Source organism: Dermochelys coriacea, chromosome 3, assembly GCF_009764565.3.
Source record: "Dermochelys coriacea isolate rDerCor1 chromosome 3, rDerCor1.pri.v4, whole genome shotgun sequence".
In the NCBI taxonomy this organism is placed as follows: domain Eukaryota; kingdom Metazoa; phylum Chordata; order Testudines; family Dermochelyidae; genus Dermochelys; species Dermochelys coriacea.
This window is the reverse complement of record NC_050070.1, coordinates 179,330,956-179,349,488: the sequence shown is the minus strand read 5'-3', so window position 1 is coordinate 179,349,488 and position 18,533 is coordinate 179,330,956. Positions and strand designations below refer to the sequence as shown.

At 40.1% G+C, this 18,533-nt stretch overlaps 1 protein-coding gene across 3 annotated transcripts in view; it reads left to right on the top strand.

Moving 5' to 3' along the window:
• Nucleotides 1–17,936, top strand: part of SPTBN1 (spectrin beta, non-erythrocytic 1) — a 222,708-nt gene extending 204,772 nt beyond the window's left edge. For all 3 annotated transcript variants that reach the window (XM_038394320.2, XM_038394321.2, XM_038394322.2), the window contains 5 exons: nucleotides 880–943; nucleotides 8,325–8,563; nucleotides 9,969–10,142; nucleotides 16,098–16,140; nucleotides 16,649–17,936. In XM_038394320.2, coding sequence (XP_038250248.1) covers nucleotides 880–943; nucleotides 8,325–8,563; nucleotides 9,969–10,142; nucleotides 16,098–16,140; nucleotides 16,649–16,864 — 736 coding nt within the window. In that variant the 3' untranslated portion in view covers nucleotides 16,865–17,936. The remainder of the gene's footprint in view (nucleotides 1–879; nucleotides 944–8,324; nucleotides 8,564–9,968; nucleotides 10,143–16,097; nucleotides 16,141–16,648) is intronic.
• Nucleotides 17,937–18,533: the final 597 nt, after the last annotated feature.

The following is an 18,533-nucleotide window of genomic DNA, read 5'->3' as shown; positions in this document are numbered from 1 at the left end:
CAGGGTTGGAACTTCATCTGTCTGATTAAATGAAAACAGTTGTCCTCAATCACCTGCTCAAACAATTAATTTAGTTAGTCACTGGAAATCTCCATGAGCCTGCAGGGAGCTTGGCTCACCTCCTTAGGCTAATACACTGAGGGCCAAATCCATTGAAGCATGGGCTTGCCCCCAGCCTGACCTGCCCCCTTCCCCCACCAGAGCACTCCCCCCCCATATCCCCAAGGTTGCTGGCAGCCTGCCCCACCCAGGGCCACCCAAATGCCTCCAGCCTCGGAGCACTGGGAGTCCCTGGCCACAGGCTGGCCCCCCCAATCCCAGCCCGGGGCCCCGGCCACGGGGAAAGAGCGCCAGTGAGAAGCAGGAGTGGTCCTGGGGACTGAGTGTGGACTGGGCCACACAGGGCTGTTTGGAGAGCCTCAGCCTCCCCCGTCCTGTGATAACTGCCACCCATGCATTGAAGTCAATGGACAGATTGATTTCATTCTCAGCATAAGGACATATGGGTAAAACTTTCTAGGTCTGCACAACATTTGAAGAAGTTGCTCAGTGTGCACCAACTACAGTTACAATTTAAGTCGCACACAAATTGCAGTTATTTTCTATGTGATGAGGACAGAATCCTAGTTAGGTTATTATGATATAAAAGACTCAGGGCCTGATTCTGCCCTCACATTATTCCATATCAGGAGTAACCCACAGAACTCAATGTACTTACACTTTTAAAACTGATATAAATGGCAGGAGATTCAGGCATTTGTATAACAATTGCTTTTATTTCTACAGTGCACAAAATATAGTAGGAAAATTTGTTTATTGAGAGGAAGGTTTTGTGACTTTCTAGAATTTCATGCAATTTTGTTTTCTGTCTCCCAACAGGGATGGTACAAAAGGAGAACAGGTTTCCCAAAATGGTTTACCATCAGACCAGGAGTCTCCACGGGTTAGTTACCGCTCCCAAACCTACCAAAACTACAAAAACTTTAATAGCAGATGGACAGCCAGTGACCGGCCATGGTCTGGACTGTGACATACAAAACCAATTGCAGCGAAAATTGTCTTTATTCAATATTTTATTGGTTTTAATCTTTTGGCTTCAAATCCCCTGCTGCTTTTCTTTTTTCCCATCCAGTTGACTTCTATTTAATTAGCAGCCCTCTTGGATATATATTTGATTCACTTTAATCCTTGTTTATTTGAATCTCTTCACTGACACTCAGTTAAGTTAAAGTGACACTTTTATTTCCTGTTACTTCTTGTGAGTTTTTCATGTCATTAATAGCATTAAGATTTTACAGCTAAATCATCCTTTAGATGAGTAATTAAGATGTAATGAAATTACATCATAATGAAGAAGAAAACTAAAATCTGACAGGTATGGCGCATTCAGTTATACTAACAGGTTTCAGCGCGGCAACATTATTAAGTTAGCTGCATTAGCAAGCGAGTTATTTACGAGGCTGAAGATAATATATGCAAATGAGCTTGACAAATCAGGCTGCGGGGGAGAAAAGAGTTATAACTACCAAAAATAAAGGCCTAAAGGTTAGTTGTGTAACATTCCATGCAGAATCAACTTTTTAACTGAAGAGAAAAATAAACAGAGAACCTAGCATGCTAAAAATTAGCAACTGGATTTTTTGATATTCAGTCTTTATAGTGTTTTAGTCTTACCGCATAACCATTTAGGGCCAGATTCTCCCCTGATTTCTGCTCAGTTTACCCCTTAGAAACTCCATTGAGTAAAATAGAGACACCCTGGATATGGTGGTGTAATTGAGAACAGATATGAACTCTGAAAAAGGAGCTGCAATGCTTTCTTAAAAAAAAAAAAAATACACATAATTGTATAAGACCCCAAATTTTTAACTGAATATAGGCTAATTCTTGCCTTATTCATGTGAGTAATCCTTACCAATAAGAGATGTCCAAGTGAAGTCAGTGGGAGTGTGCATAAGAATAAGGCCAAGCAGGAGTTAGCCTCATATGTGCAGACTTAAAAATTACCAATAAATACATTTATTTATAACAACAGAATAGTAGAAAATTGTTTTGTCTCTGATACCATTCCTGCCAAGGCCCGCCAAGGGGCTGTTTCCCCTGCTACTTGAATTTCTCTAACTCTCAGAGTTCTGTAAAGCATGCTGCTGCTCCTTGTTATGTCTTTGGACCTGATCCTGTATAGTGCTTACAGTCACCTTAAATAACCTAAATGAGGGGCCCTGGGCTATTAGAGTTATCATTTTTGCAGTGCAAATGCAAAGCCCTGTGTGACAGGCTATCACCCCCAGGGTGCTGTCTGGGAGCCGTGGGAATCTCTTTTCCCCCAAACCTTACAGCTGGACTGGTCCTCCTCACACTGCTCTGCTGGTGATTCAGCCAGTCTCTTCAGGCCCTGTTATCGCCCAACACAACAGCAGGTGGCACCACACACCCAACTGAGCTACCTGAGTGCTTTACCTAAGCCACTCAAGAACAAACAGCCAATTTCCCAGCTCCCCAGCCTTGCACCCTAGCATTTAAACCCAGAATTATGCCATCTTGCTCCACAGGGTTCTGTACAATGCAAGCTCTTTAATATGTTTGCTTCCCCCTTGATGTGGGAAAGATATGCAACAGCCTTTGTTTACAGAGCTGAGGTTTTCCCAGACACTTCACTCATAACATGCTGGTTAAGATAAAACATAAAACAAGTTTATTAACTACAGAAAGATAGATTTGAAGTGATTATAAGTGATAGGAAAAAGATCAAAGCAGATTATCTAGCAAATAAACAAATCCACAAAGTAAGCCTAACATACTAGATAGATAGGATTTGAATTAGCTATTTCTCACCCTGACTGATGATACAAGCAGTCCACCAAGTTTCCATACACAGGCTAGAAATCCCTTTAGCCTGGGGCTAGCACTTCCCCCAGTTCAGTCTTTGTTCCTCAGGTATTTCCAGGTTTTCTTGTGTGGGGAGTGACGGCCTCAGATGATGTCACTCCCCACTTTATATAGTTTTTTCCATATGGCGGGAAGTGGGAACTCTTTGTTTCATGCTGAGTTCCCAGCCCAGTTTGTGGTAAAGTACAGGTACCAAAATGGAGTTCAATGTCATGTGGTCTGGTCACATGCCATGCCATGACATGCCTTGCTGAGTCATAGCAGCTATTACTCATAGGCTGGCTGAAACAAGGCTAAGCTCTTCCATGGTCCATTGTCTTTGTTGATGAGCCATTAGCACTGTCTAGCTTCTTCATTGTTGTATCTGAAAGGCTAGTTGTGGGCTTTACCCAGAATAAGCACATTTGAAATACAGATATTCATAGAATATCAGGGTTGGAAGGGACCTCAGGAGGTCATCTAGTCCAACCCCCTGCTCAAAACAGGACCAATCCCCAATTTTTGCCCTGGATCCCTAAATGGCCCCCTCAAGGATTGAACTCACAACCCTGTGTTTAGCAGGCCAATGCTCAAGCCACTGAGATATCCCTCCCCCCAGATACATAGTCAATATTCATAACTTCAGATACAAAAAGGATATATACACACAAATAGGATAATCATATTTGGCAAATCATAACTTTTCCAATGAGACCTTACAGGACCCATCTTGTACACAATGCATAATAATTATGCCATAATCATATCATAATCATATCACTATGATGAATATGGGGTGCAGTGAAACATCCTGACCTCAGATTTTGGCAGGAAATGCATTTCAACAGTTCACCTCTCAAATACCTATCCCTATTGCTTTTGGGTCTGCACATATATTCTGTTAACATTTTGGGGTGTCAGACAGTTTTTCCGTTTTCCTTTCTCCAATAAAGCATTTCAGTTCACCTTTAATATTAGAATGATGAAAAATAGATTGTTTTAAATGCCAGAGCTTTGCAAAAATGATGCCACAAGTATATGTGACGAGGAATTTGAGAGTGGGCCTGCAGCAGCATCACAAAATTTTTGCCTATAGCAAACCTTCTTGATTGTTACCATAACCTTATTCAACTTTTCTTTTGTTTTTGTTTTTTATTATGGAATCTTTTTATAGCACATCTTCATATTAATCTTCACCATCTGCATGTTGATCTCTTAATGAGAGCTTTCTTGCCTATAATTTAATGAACCACATGTTGCAATACATCAGACATATACCAGTTTTGCTATTTGTAACAGAGTTGATATAAGCTGCTGTTGATGATCAAAATTTAGATTTCAAGAGTATCTTAGTCAACTTGACTGATGGACTGTTCTCCAACAATTGTACTTTTAAAATAACGTATCTTTCCACTTCATGATGCATGTCTTTTTTTTTTCTTTTGTCAGGATAACAACATATACCTTCTTAATCCTTTTTAAATTTCTGTATACAAATATACACAAATGTTCTGGTGGATTCCATGCACCAGTATTGGGTCTCTGTGCCTTTAAAAGTATTACAGTACTCATAAAGCATAGCTGCGTCTTCAGACTTGCCAGACCAGGAAGCCTTTACATGTATTCTGGCTAACAATAAGTCATTTAGGTAGATAATAATTTTTAGTTTACATTATTAGGATTAAGTATACAAATTTTGTTTTACTGTCAAGAAAAATGAGTAAAATCATAATGCCAGACACTAAGGGAGTATAATATTTTTACCTGTTGATTGTGACTAAGATCTCAAAATTATATCTTTGACAGAACAGTTTATTGGCTGTAATTTATTTGTATTTGAATAAGACAAGTATGTCTCATTCTTTGAGTTGTGGTGCAGAGACTCAAGTTGATGAACTGAATGTAATATTGCTTCATGCACTTTGAAAATCAAAGGGATGTTCCTAATCATGTCACTAGCTGTCATGTTGCATGTCACAGTTGTGATTTAAATACCTCATGAATAGTAGCTAGCCACTAAAGTACTTGCAACTAACTTCCCATAAACAGTCACAATGAAGAAAAATGTATTCATGTGTGTTAACTGTTTTGTTATAGTAACAGTACCGTTTGCTATTAATGTTTGTCCTCTGTTGTGTTGTTTTTTGCATGCTCAAAGCATGTTTCCATTAAAGTTTATTTAGCTCCTCTTTTTTTTTCTTTTTTTTTTCTTATTTTCATGGTACATACTTGGTATAAATATTTGTGGTCCATGTGCAGATTTATTTTGCTTGTCTTCTGTTCATTGTGAATAACATATAAAAAAAAAAAAGAAAATTATGCTACAAAAATTTCCATTAAAGAGCATCCAATGAGCTTTTCATAGTCCTAGCATGACTGTAGTGTTTTAGTTTGCATATGCATTTTTGTTTCTATTTCAATCCAGTAATTAAAATCAATAACTAAATTGTAAGTGGAAGTAGAAGTTCAGGGGCTGATTATGTAATTACAATTGGCAGTTATTTAAAACAACAGGTTTGCAAATTGCAGCAGGGAGTGATTTTTTTATCTCTTCCATAAAAACATTTTAACTAGATAGGCAGTGGCTGTACTGAAAAACTTCCCTGTTTTACCTACAATGTGTAGATATGGGTACCTCCATATTTGTGATATTCTCATATCCTTCCTATACTTACTATGGGAAATATGTTGAATCCTGCAAATACTGAGGTTAGCCAATAGGTAGTTTTACATAGATATATAATGCTATTGGCAAGTATTTAAGTATTTAAGTTAGTCATCCACTGTAATGTACAGTTTACACACATGCCCAGTAATTAATTCTTGCTGTTTATTTAAACTTCATAGAATCTCACTGTATAGATCTGTCAATTTAGAAATAAGAATTTGTTTCAAGAACAGTAATTAAGCTGTCACTAGCCAATTTGCTTAGGACTCTTCCCCCCCCCCCCTTTTTTTTTTTAACATGATGAACCAGGATATTAGCTTGCTTTATTATAACATCCATTTCCTGGTAACCATATTGGCAACGTTAGGATAATCGTCCACCAGTCTTTTTTCCTGTAGCATGTTTTGTTTTATTTTGATATCTGGTTAAAAGTGGCAGATGTTAATGGTCCAAATTTCACACAGTTTGCAGAATAAACTCTGCCACTGCTTTACTAAGGCCACGTCTACTCTACAAACTAGGGGTGTGATTCCCAGCTTGCGTACACATACTTATGCTAGTTCAATGTAGAAATAGTAGTGTAGCCACGGTAGCACAGTCAGCAGCCACATGGCTTAGCTCTGCTGAGTACAAACCGGTCTGAAATGGGTGGGTACATATTCAGCACAGTTTAGCCCTGCTACCCCTGTCCATGCACTGTGGCTACACTACTACTTATACTCATGCTAGTTTTCATTGAGCTAGCATGTGTATGCGAGCGGCAATCTTACCCTTGGCTCATAGTGTAGACATAGCCTAAAGGTGTAAAATACTGACAGGAAATAGAACCATAATCCAGGATGGACATTTTCAAGTGGCACTTTGACACTTGTTTTCCAATAAACTAGATCAGCAGCTCTCAAACTGTGGGTCGGGACCCCAAAGTGGGTCGCAACCTCATTTTAATGGGGCTGCCAGGACTAGCTCAGACTTGCTGGGGCCCGGGGCCAAAGTCTGAGCTCCACGACCTGGGACCAAAGCTGAAGCCTGAGTCGCACCGCCCAGGGCTGAAGCCAAAGCCCAAGGGCTTCAGCCCTGGGTAGCGGGGCGCAGGTTACAGGCCCCCTACCTGGGGCTGAAGCCCTGAGGCTTCAGCGTTAGCCCCCCACCCAGGATGGTGGGGCTCAGGCATTGGTCCCCTCTACTGAGGTCGTGTAATGATTTTTGTTGTCAGAATGGGGGGGACTCAGTGCAATAAAGTTTGAGAGAGCCTGAACTAGATTGTACATCTTTGGAGGCTTAGTCCTTTTAATTGAATATTCCTGAAATTTAATGCAAGTTGTGATTCTTTCCCCGTTTCAGTGATGTAATGTATATACTCTGAAAATTTAGTTTGTTTAAAGGCAGTTAACCAGTCCTTCCCAATTCGTATCCCATACTTGAATTTTTCTAGGGTTTAGGATATGACATACAATGATGTAAGATACAATAATTCACAGTTGACAGGCATGAAAAATTCTAGCAAAGGAAGGTCTAATTTGTAGTTCATTGCCTAATAATTCTGCTGCTTTTGACTTGTTCAGACCCTGTGCAACAGTGGGAATGTCTTTAATTATTGTGCCATTTGAAAATACTTGCTTGCATAAAAATGGTACAGAATGTTTGTAATCTACTAGAGCATTAGCAGCAATGAGCTTTAGTAACTTGCTAATAACAATACCAGACACTCATCGTGTAACCTGTGGGCTGCTACCAAAGGCTCTACACGTCAAAGTAATGGTACAGGAAAAAATAAAACTGGAACCAAGCTGCATTGCAAAAGCACACTAGCCATTAGGATTCCAATTTAAATGATTTTTGGATGAATGGCTCCTGAAGACGTCGACAGCTTGACCAGTCAGAGCTGCTCTCTAGGCTATCTCGAACACAGTGCAGCAGGCAACGCGATCAACAAAGCAAGTGATGGGCAAGGCCTTGGTTCTGTCTTTGTTTGGGGGTAAATAGCTGTGTGATGTTGAGTGACTGTGGTGGTTTCCAGTTCCTTTAACATAAATCCAATCCACCTAATAATGAAGTCTGTAACAGACTTTGATAAATTGACATTTGACCTCTCACATTTTCCCTGTCTTTAAGATCCAAATCCTAACTGGGATGATGGACATGAAATGCATGGTGTAATCTTCCTAATTTCTGCATGTTTTGATTATATTGTGCTATCTGGGGAATGGGGAGAAAGAGCATTTACAGAAACCAAGCAATTTTGCAACATACATTAAAGTTGTGTTTTTGTGAATGCTCCTGGACAGTTCTGATTATATTTTCTATTTACTTGTAATTTAATACATGTTTATAATTTATATTAAACTTAAAACAGTAAAATTATAAATATATGTAAGGTGGCTGATGTCTATAACTTTAATTATTCCTCTAATGTTTACAGAAGTGTGATTGTTACTGTTGCAAGTATTTGAGTACTTAGCAATGGGATGAAATGCTCTCATTTTAGGATTGACAATATATAAAATGATATGGATTGATTAACAGAACAAAGTGCAGTAAAACTCACACTGATGTTTAGCTCTTATTTTTCCTGGATTTTTTTCATCTGTAAAATGGGTACTAATCCATTCATATGTCTAATTTCCTTGGCCTTCTGTGTCTCCATGGGGGTGTGAAAGTGATTTTACTGGACTGTCTTACTCTATAGACAAAGTGTACACTCAGCCACATTGTGCAAGATAGAAAATTAACTCTAAGATGTTGTAGCTTTGTGTGGCCTCTAGCTGAATGTTTTTTCCACTGTTCCTAGATGGTGGAAACTGTGGAAACAAATGAAATGGTCAATGGAGCTGCAGAACAGAGGACAAGTTCAAAAGAGTCTAGTCCTGTTCCTTCCCCAACTGCAGACCGCAAAGCCAAGACTGCCATTCAGGCTCAGACTGCGGCTACCCTACCAGCCAAAACACAAGAGACTCCTTCAGCTCAGATGGAGGGCTTTTTGCATCGTAAACATGAATGGGAGACACATAACAAGAAAGCCTCAAACAGGTAAAGAAGCCAGCATTTAATGCAAATAAGTTTACATCCAGGTATACTCTAAAAACTACTAAACATCATGATTTGTACTACATAGCCCCTAGAAGCACCAGTCAACATTAAGGCCCCGTTGTGCTAGGTGATGCACAAACACATGGTAAAAGATAGTTCCTACTTGTAAGAGCTTACAGCTAAATAGACAGGGAAAACAAAGGATAGAGAAAGGAATTTTATTGTGTTCTCTTATAGATGGTGAATTGAGGTACAGGGAAATTAAGTGACTTGCCCAAGACCACACAAGAAGTCTGTGGCAGATCTGGGAATTGAATCCAGATCTCCTGAGTCCCAGTGTAGTGCTTCAATCAAAAGCACAGGAAAAGAAAAATGTGCAAGTGTGGTACTAGAAGCATCCATGTTTAGTTGTTTGTACATTAACACCTTCCATCCACACTGCAATCTGCTCAAAGCATGGGTTGAAGTTAGATTTGTATGTACTGGTTGATTTAATTTCTAAGAGCCTTATTCTGCAGTCCCCATACAAGGAACACTCCCACTAAAGGTTTTGTCTTTGTGAGGAAGCAGAATCTGGTCCTATATGACCATTGAGGGGAAACACTGGGAAAGCCGTAACTATAATTTTCTTGGAAAATAAAGTGTTGTCTGAATCCTGGTTTAGCTCATCACTCCCTACTTCTACTAATGAAGTGAACCGTTGGGTAGCAGCCAAGGGGCAAAGATTTGAATTACAGTAAAATGGCCATCTTTGTCCTCTTTATCTAGAGTCCCACATCACATGGAAAAACTATATTTGTGCTGTGACTGCTGTTGAGGAAAAAGTTTTTCCACAGAGTTGAGATTCTATAGGAATATGTCAAACTATAGAACTTTATGTAGATAGTTAGGTCCTAGGTATTAATATTCAAGGAGATCTGCTTCTAGTATTCCTTTCTTTTTACAACCGTGTTACAGAAGGAGGTAATTACTGCTACAGAATGTGTACAAGAGTCAAGAATTTTATGTACAATTTATCCATAATCTTATAACACTGTGAAAAATCTCTCTACAAGAACAAGTGCTCATTAAAAGGTCAAGCACTTTCTCTCTCAAGTATGTAAACTGCCTATCTTCCAAACAGTACTCCCACTCTTAGGGTATACTAATGTGGTATAAGAGAGAGCTCTAGAAATCTGTGTTCCTTTTAGCACAAGATCAATACTTTTGTCTTGAAACAGCACTTGCATGAGAGAATTCTCACCCTGCAGTTAAGAGGGCGATACAGGTTTTGCTATCTCCCCAGACTGAGTTGGTGTTCATTTTATAATTGTATAAAGATAATTGTATTTGATTCAGTCAGATTCATGGTTCATTGAAGAGAATTAGACTTGCACATGCTTTGATTACTTTCTCTTTCTTGAAGATCTTGGCACAATGTGTACTGTGTTATAAACAACCAAGAGATGGGCTTCTACAAAGATTCCAAGGCTGCTGCTTCTGGCATTCCCTACCACAGTGAGATCCCCATCAGCTTGAAAGAAGCAGTCTGTGAAATAGCGGTTGATTACAAAAAGAAGAAACACGTGTTCAAGCTAAGGTAAGATTGTTGGAGCACCATTCTGGGAAAGGAAAGGTTTTATTGCAGAGCATGTTGCAGAGAGAGATAGCTTAGCTTTGGTTTGAGCATTGGCCTGCTAACCCCAGGGTTGTGAGTTCAATCCTTGAGGGGGCCATTTAGGGATCTGGGGGGAAAAAATTAGGGATTGGTCCTGCTTTGAGTGGGGGGTTAGACTAGAAGACCTCCTGAGGTCCCTTCCAACCCTGATATTCTATGATGCTATGTTCTCTTCCTGACAAACAGTTCCCAATCCTGTTCTCTCCCTGACAAACAGTTCACAATCCTACAAGGTGCTGACTGCCCTCATCTTCCATTAAAGACAAAGGGATTTGAGGGCATCAGCCACCAATCCGCCGTCTGGAAACTGGCCCTTTAACGTGTAGAACAAGATTTTTTTTTTAGTTCCTTAATAGGCAGAGAAGCTAAGTTCAGATTCACTGATAGTTTAGTTCATTATTTTGGGTGAGATTCTGCCACCCTTACTCAATGAGCATTCACTAAAGTTCTACTCAAGTGAGTCAGTGCTACCCAATGTAGAATAACTGGGCACCTCTTTATTTAAGTTAAATAAACTTGTGACAGTGCAAGCTACTTTCTTACATGGTCCCAGTCTCATAAAGATATTTTAGCATGTGCCCAACTTTAAGAGGGTGTCCACATCATAGCATTTAATAAAGGTGTTAACTAATGTCCACATTGCTGCCCTGAAGATCTCTGCAGTGGAAGCACAAGCTCTTTCCGCCCATGATGTCACCATAGATCTCATGGTGGTTCCATGATGACGTCTGGAGCAGGAGAACCTGATACCATGTATGCCTCTATGATGCATAGCTTGATCCATCTAACTAGTGATAGCTTGAGTACCCTAAGCCATTGGCACTTCAGATGAAGGTAGACAAACAAGGAGCCCGATCTTCTGTTGATTCGGTGTGCTTGATGTAGATCTTCGGTGCTCTTTGAACATCGAAAGTGTGTGACAACTTTTCTGTTGGGTGCTGTGGGTTTGGACAGAATGAAGGGAGGATGATTTTCTGTGAGGCATGGAAAGATTAGGAGTACTTGTGGCACCTTAGAGACTAACAAATTTATTAGAGCATAAGCTTTCGTGAGCTACAGCTCACTTCATCGGATGCATTTGGTGGAAAAAACAGAGGAGAGATTTATATACACACACAGAGAACATGAAACAATGGGTTTATCATACACACTGTAAGGAGAGTGATCACTTAAGATAAGCCATCAGCAGCAGCAGGGGGCGGAAAGGAGGAAAACCTTTCATGGTGACAAGCAAGGCCGTCCTTCAGGATAGGTTGTAGATCCTTGATGATGAGTTGGAGAGGTTTTAGCTGGGGGCTGAAGGTGATGGCTAGTGGCGTTCTGTTATTTACTTTGTTGGGCCTGTCCTGTAGTAGGTGACTTCTGGGTACTCTTCTGGCTCTGTCAATCTGTTTCTACACTTCAGCAGGTGGGTATTGTAGTTGTAGGAATGCATGATAGAGAACTTGTAGGTGTTTGTCTCTGTCTGAGGGGTTGGAGCAAATGTGGTTATATCGTAGAGCTTGGCTGTAGACAATGGATCGAGTGGTATGATCTGGATAACAGAACGCCACTAGCCATCACCTTCAGCCCCCAACTAAAACCTCTCCAACGCATCATCAAGGATCTACAACCTATCCTGAAGGACGACCCATCACTCTCACAGATCTTGGGAGACAGGCCAGTCCTTGCTTACAGACAGCCCCCCAACCTGAAGCAAATACTCACCAGCAACCACACACCACACAACAGAACCACTAACCCAGGAACCTATCCTTGCAACAAAGCCCGTTGCCAACTCTGTCCACATATCTATTCAGGGGATACCATCATAGGGCCTAATCACATCAGCCACACTATCAGAGGCTCGTTCACCTGCGCATCTACCAATGTGATATATGCCATCGTGTGCCAGCAATGCCCCTCTGCCATGTACATTGGCCAAACTGGACAGTCTCTACGTAAAAGAATGAATGGACACAAATCAGACGTCAAGAATTATAACATTTAAAAACCAGTTGGAGAACACTTCAATCTCTCTGGTCACTCGATTACAGACCTAAGAGTGGCTATCCTTCAACAAAAAAGCTTCAAAAACAGACTCCAACGAGAGACTGCTGAATTGGAATTAATTTGCAAACTGGATACAATTAACTTAGGCTTGAATAGAGACTGGGAATGGATGAGTCATTACACAAAGTAAAACTATTTCCCCGTGTTATTTCTCCCCCCCACCCACCCCCCACTGTTCCTCTGACATAACTGCTGGAATTAGCCTACCTTGCTTGTCACCATGAAAGGTTTTCCTCCTTTCCCCCCCTGCTGCTGGTGATGGCTTATCTTAAGTGATCACTCTCCTTACGCTGTGTATGATAAACCCATTGTTTCATGTTCTCTGTGTGTGTATATAAATCTCTCCTCTGTTTTTTCCACCAAATGCATCCGATGAAGTGAGCTGTAGCTCACGAAAGCTTATGCTCTAATAAATTTGTTAGTCTCTAAGGTGCCACAAGTACTCCTTTTCTTTTTGCGAATACAGACTAACATGGCTGCTACTCTGAAACATGGAAAGATTAAATCACTTTAAGCAAGAATGATGCTTGGATTCTTAGCACTGTCTTGTCATCGAGGAACACACAGTGGGGTTCCTGCCTGGTTAAAGCTGCCAGTTCAGAAATTCATCTAGCAGACATTATAGTGACCAGAAAACGGGTTTTGATGGATAGATAGAATGAAGATATTGATGTCAGTGACTCAAAAGGGTGTGTGGTTAGGGCTTTTAATACCAGTGGTAGGTTCTGCTTAGGAACGATTGATCTGATCACAAGTTTAGCCAGTCTGACTGCTCTGACAAATCTGGATACAGTGTTTTTGTCAAGGAACCAGAGAATCTTGTGACTAGGACACTACTTATAGCTGACACCTGGTGTACTATGGTGCTGGGCTGAATCTCTTGTCTGTGCCTTCCTGAAGAAGATCCAGGATAACTGGGATAGCAGGATCCTTGGGATTTTTGTTGTGCTCTTGCCACCACAAGCTAAACCTAATCCAGATGGAGGAGTGGACCTTTTGTGTTGAAGCTAACACGGAGGATTGTAGAGTTCTAGTCACTTTGGAGGATAGTCATAGTCAGTTAATGTTTCCCTCTCATTAACTAGGCAGTCAACTATAGATATTCTGGGTCTGGATGGAGGAATGGGCCTTTGTAAAGGATGTCTAGGCCTACTGATAACTGGGTGGTGCCAATTTCAGTTCTGCCAGATTGGAGAACCATGGTCTGCTTAACCCGTGCAGAATGAGGACTATCACCTTTGCTTCTTCTCGCCTTATCTTCTGGATGACCTTTCCTAGAAGTGGACAGGACATGAATGCATGCAACACTAAACTGGGAGGAGAAGTAGATACGCTGGAGGGTAGGGATAGAATACAGAGGGCCCTAGACAAATTAGAGGATTGGGCCAAAAGAAATCTGATGAAGTTCAACAAGGACAAGTGCAGACTCCTGCACTTAGGATGGAAGAATCCCATGCACCACTACAGACTAGGGACCGAATGGCTAGGCAGCAGTTCTGCAGAAAAGAACCTAGGGGTTACAGTGGATGAGAAGCTGGATATGAGTCAACAGTGTGCCACTGTTGCCAAGAAGGCCAATGGCATTTTGGGATGTATAAGTAGGAACATTGCCAGCAGATCGAGAGACGTTATCCTTCCCCTCTATTCGACATTGGTGAGACCTCATCTGGAGTACTGTGTCCAGTTTTGGGCCCCACACTACAAGAAGAATGTGGAACAATTGGAAAGAGTCCAGCGGAGGGCAACAAAAATGATTAGGGGGCTGGAACACATGACTTATGAGGAGAGGCTGAGGGAACTGGGATTGTTTAGTCTGCGGAAGAGAAGAATGAGGGGGGATTTCACAGCTGCTTTCAACTACCTGAAAGGGGGTTCCAAAGAGGATGGATCTAGACTGTTCTCAGTGGTAGCAGATGACAGAAAGAGGAGTAATAGTCTCAAGTTGCAGTGGGGGAGGTTTAGGTTGGATATTAGGAAAAACTTTTTCACGAGGAGGGTGGTGAAACACTGGAATGCATTACCTAGGGAGGTGGTGGAATATCCTTCCTTAGAAGTTTTTAAAATCAGATTTGACAAAGCCCTGGCTGGGATGATTTAGTTGGGGATTGGTCCTGCTTTGAGCAGGGGGTTGGACTAGATGACCTCCTGAGGCCCCTTCCAACCCTGATATTCTATGACTCTTTGATTCTATGATCAGGCCTTGAGATGGAGCTTCCTTCCCCATTTGGGTCTGCTTCCCTGGTGAAATACTTCAGTCTCATTTTGTTTTTGTGACTGGCGAACAGGTCAACTGCCAGAAGGCCAAACTTGAGCAAACTCAGAGTGAAGGCATTCTATTTGACACCATTCTGAGTTGTTGACTGTCCATCTGCTGGGTCAGTCTGTCTTTTGGTTCAGCTCTCTTTTTACATGTATTGCTTTTATGCAATGGAGAATCTCTCTGCCCATTCCATTGTTTCCGCATGTAGGGTTATACTCTTGATTGTTAATGTACACCACAGTGGTCATGTTGTCTGGCTGGACCAGAACACGTTTATCCTCTAGGTAGTTCTGGAACCTCAGTGGGACTAGCTTGACAGCTCTGAGCTCCAAAAGGTTGATGTTCTGGTTTCTTTCCCTGAGGTTCCTGACGCCTTGCACTGCTCTGTGCCCCTGATGCACTCCCTATCACACCAGGCTGACATCAGTTGTGAGTACCTGTGGATCTGTTAGACAACTAGGAAGACCCTTGCAGACATTCTGCGGGATTGTTGAGCACCTGATTTGGAACCAGAACCAGATCTTGGATGTGTTGTGGTGAATGGCTTCATTTATTCAGGAGAGAGGCCTAGAGGCACTTGATATGGGACTTTGTCCATGGGTGGTTCCTATCCATGAAACCAGAAGGGGACATGGCTAGCATAGCCTGTGCTTTACCTTTGAAATGCCTCCAGAAACTGCAGACAGGAAGGGAATAACCTATACATATCGGAATTGTGGGAGATGCTAAGTTGCAGAAAACTATAATAAACAAACAGTTTATGCATTTGAGTCTTCATCGCCTGCAAAATGTCTCAGCCCTTTGAAAACAGCTGCAGCCCATTTACACCAGCTGAGAGGCAGAGAATACATCACAAGGCTTAACTGTCTGAGATGGCTGCATTATTTATTTATTTATATTTATTCTTACACATTATAAAACTGCAAACTGTCATGCAGGTCATCACAAATGTGTGCCAGTAGAACCTTTATATAACAGGACAGTTCCACATATTCTGTACAGAAAAATACCTTAGAAATGCTTCTGAGTTTTATAAAATTCTGTTGGGACTATTTTTGGTATCCCTTTAATTCCCATTAGTCCCAACTGTAGAAACATTTCAGTATAGATAAATAAAAATATTACATGTTTAAACCTCAGTCTAAACTATACCTAGGATAGGTTTTTTATATGTAAAATAAAACAAAGTTCAATATCTCTTGGTATAGAATGCCCACTTATAACCCCAGTAGATCATGAGATACTGAACCTTAAACCTGTCACTAGTCTATGATGGAATATTGTCCATCCTGCACTTCGGGGCAGGTTGTTTTTGTTGTTAAATGACAGCTTTTCAAAATTAAAAATATTGGTAATGACCACAAGGAACATGGATTAGGGGGTAGAGTGCAGGCCAGGTGATTACAGATGCATGGGAAATACAGCTTATTACAAGGTTGTGTTATTTATCACTCTGCCATGTAGTCCCATTTACCACAATGGGATTGCTTGCTTGAGAAAATGAAGCAGGATTTGGACCCGTATATTATTAGGCTAATATATGTGGTGGTTGTTTTTAATTGCAGATTAACTGATGGCAATGAGTACCTCTTCCAAGCCAAAGATGATGTAAGTTTCCATCAGTTTGTTTGTTTGTTTGCTGGTTTTAATGGTATTGCTGTCACATTCTCATATACTGACATATGCTAAGAAAAGAGAAATGGTTTAGATATTAAGGGGTACATTCTCAGCCTCTGTCTTCAGTTGTGCATGCGTATGCATATACTTGCAGGTCCACAAGTGGTGTTGGAATTTGCTCCTTCAAAACCCATCAAGACAGAGGGACTTTCAAGGTGCAAGTTCTAATACTGGTATCCATACAGGGGTTAGGGTTTTTTGTTTTTGTTTTTTAAAGCACACATGCAAATTTTTGCATCTGCAAAGAGCAAGTGCATGGCACGTGAGTGGCAGCTGAGTAAAGGCCTGGTTGAAAAGCTGATGCTAAATTATGACTTGGGATCATGTTCTCTTTAATTTTCTACTTCTGTATCAATTACCTTTTGAAACGTTTGAATGATAGAAAAAAATATGAGCTGACGTGTTGATTCCTACATTTTAACTTTGATGTTTGTTGAAGGAGGAAATGAACACATGGATTCAGGCCATCACATCAGCTATCTCCTCTGACAAAATTGAAGTGTCTCCAAGCACACAAAGCACTCCAGCTTCTAGTCGTGCCCAAACCCTGCCAGCCAGTGTTACAATAACCAGCGAATCCAGTCCTGGTAAGCGAGAGAAAGACAAAGAGAAAGACAAAGAAAAGAGATTCAGCCTTTTTGGCAAAAAGAAGTGAATTCCATCTCCACACGCTGCACTTCTGTCCTTTCCAGTGGAATTCCAGCATGCAAGCTCAGAACCAATACATTACTCTCTGTGCCTAATGTTCCTCAATATGATTTAATTTTTATTATTTATAGAGCATTAAAAAACCCATTACAAATGTATGAGGTGCATTGGGCAGCTTCTGTATGAGAGGGAGGACCAGGTTTTGTTTTTGTTTTTTTAATGGAATTAATGTAGATTAGATCTTAATATTTAAACTGTTCCTCAATTTTGTGAGGCTGTCTTGGAAAAGAACCCATATCCTGTGCTATTGGTATGCAAGGCAGCGGTGCTTACAAATTTACTGTGCGCATCAAAGACAAATGTACAAATTTTCAAACATGTTCACTTCCATTTAAGATTGTTATGCTGAGTCTTGACTAACAGAACCTCCCATTACAAGTCTAACCTTTATTAAAATAATAGTGTATTATCTTTGCTGTACCAGAGTGCAGATATGCATTAACTTACGGACAAACCATTTGTATCCTGGCATCAGTTATTAACACAATGTGAAGCTTTTCTGGATCAAGTACAACAGTTAAGAATGCTGGTATACAAGAAGGATTTAGCATACTGATGCAGTTTTAAATAACCTGAAATTTCAATTTTTTTTGCTGAAATACATTATATTGTATGTTTCAGATAATTCTAGTACAAAGTATAATAAGACTAGATGTATAACAAACCCTTTAAAATCATTGATAAGTGTAAAAGTGGAACTGAAGCATTTACTGGAAAAAAAAAAAGTAATGTTACTCAAATGGTTACTTGCTTGTCAGCTACAGCACTGTGTGTTATAATTTTGCTACATTACCTTGCTATTTGATACATAGTGTGCATTTCTCTGTCACTGTAACTATTGTAATGAAAAAAATATCTTACTGCACAATCAAAAATTACATTTAATAGGAATGAACTTTCAATGACTGGGCCTGTAGTCAGAGTAGTACTGGAACTGGCTTTCAGTTGTTCGGAACTGTACCTCTAAGACTTTTACCCTATCTGTTAAATATATGCTATGTCATTAAATGCTTTTAAAAATAAACATCTTGGTAGTTTTTTATTTCATTTCAGATCCTGTCAAATAGTAATTCTGAGATACGAGCAAAAGTAATTCAAAATGACATTTTTCCTTTGTAGTGAAGTTAATGGGCTTTTTAAAATATTTTATTTCTGTTGTGTGTGTGAAATTCCATATTGAATAATTCTCATGGAAGTGCAACAAACAACAACAACAAAGAGATCAAAGGGAAAGGTGCTGAGGAAGGGAAGCATAAGGAATAGCCCTCTTATAAAATCCTGCACAATTTGTTTCATTTATTAAAGTAGACCCATCAGAATCAATGTGACTATGCTTAGTAAAACAGGCTGTAATTTAACTGCTATAATTTATTATTACATCCATTCAATTTAAATTCATGTTCCTTAATGTCAAATCTTTTTCTAAATATAGATTTTCTTGAGATAAAGTCAAAATTAAGTTTAAAAGTCCTTTTAATGCTCTGTGTTCAACACAGTACATAAAACAAAAAAAATGTCTAAAATGTGTTAAATATTGATATTATACTTCTAATGCAATTGATTCTGGATCCAAAGCTAGGTATTTCCATGGATTTATCAGCTGTATATATACAATG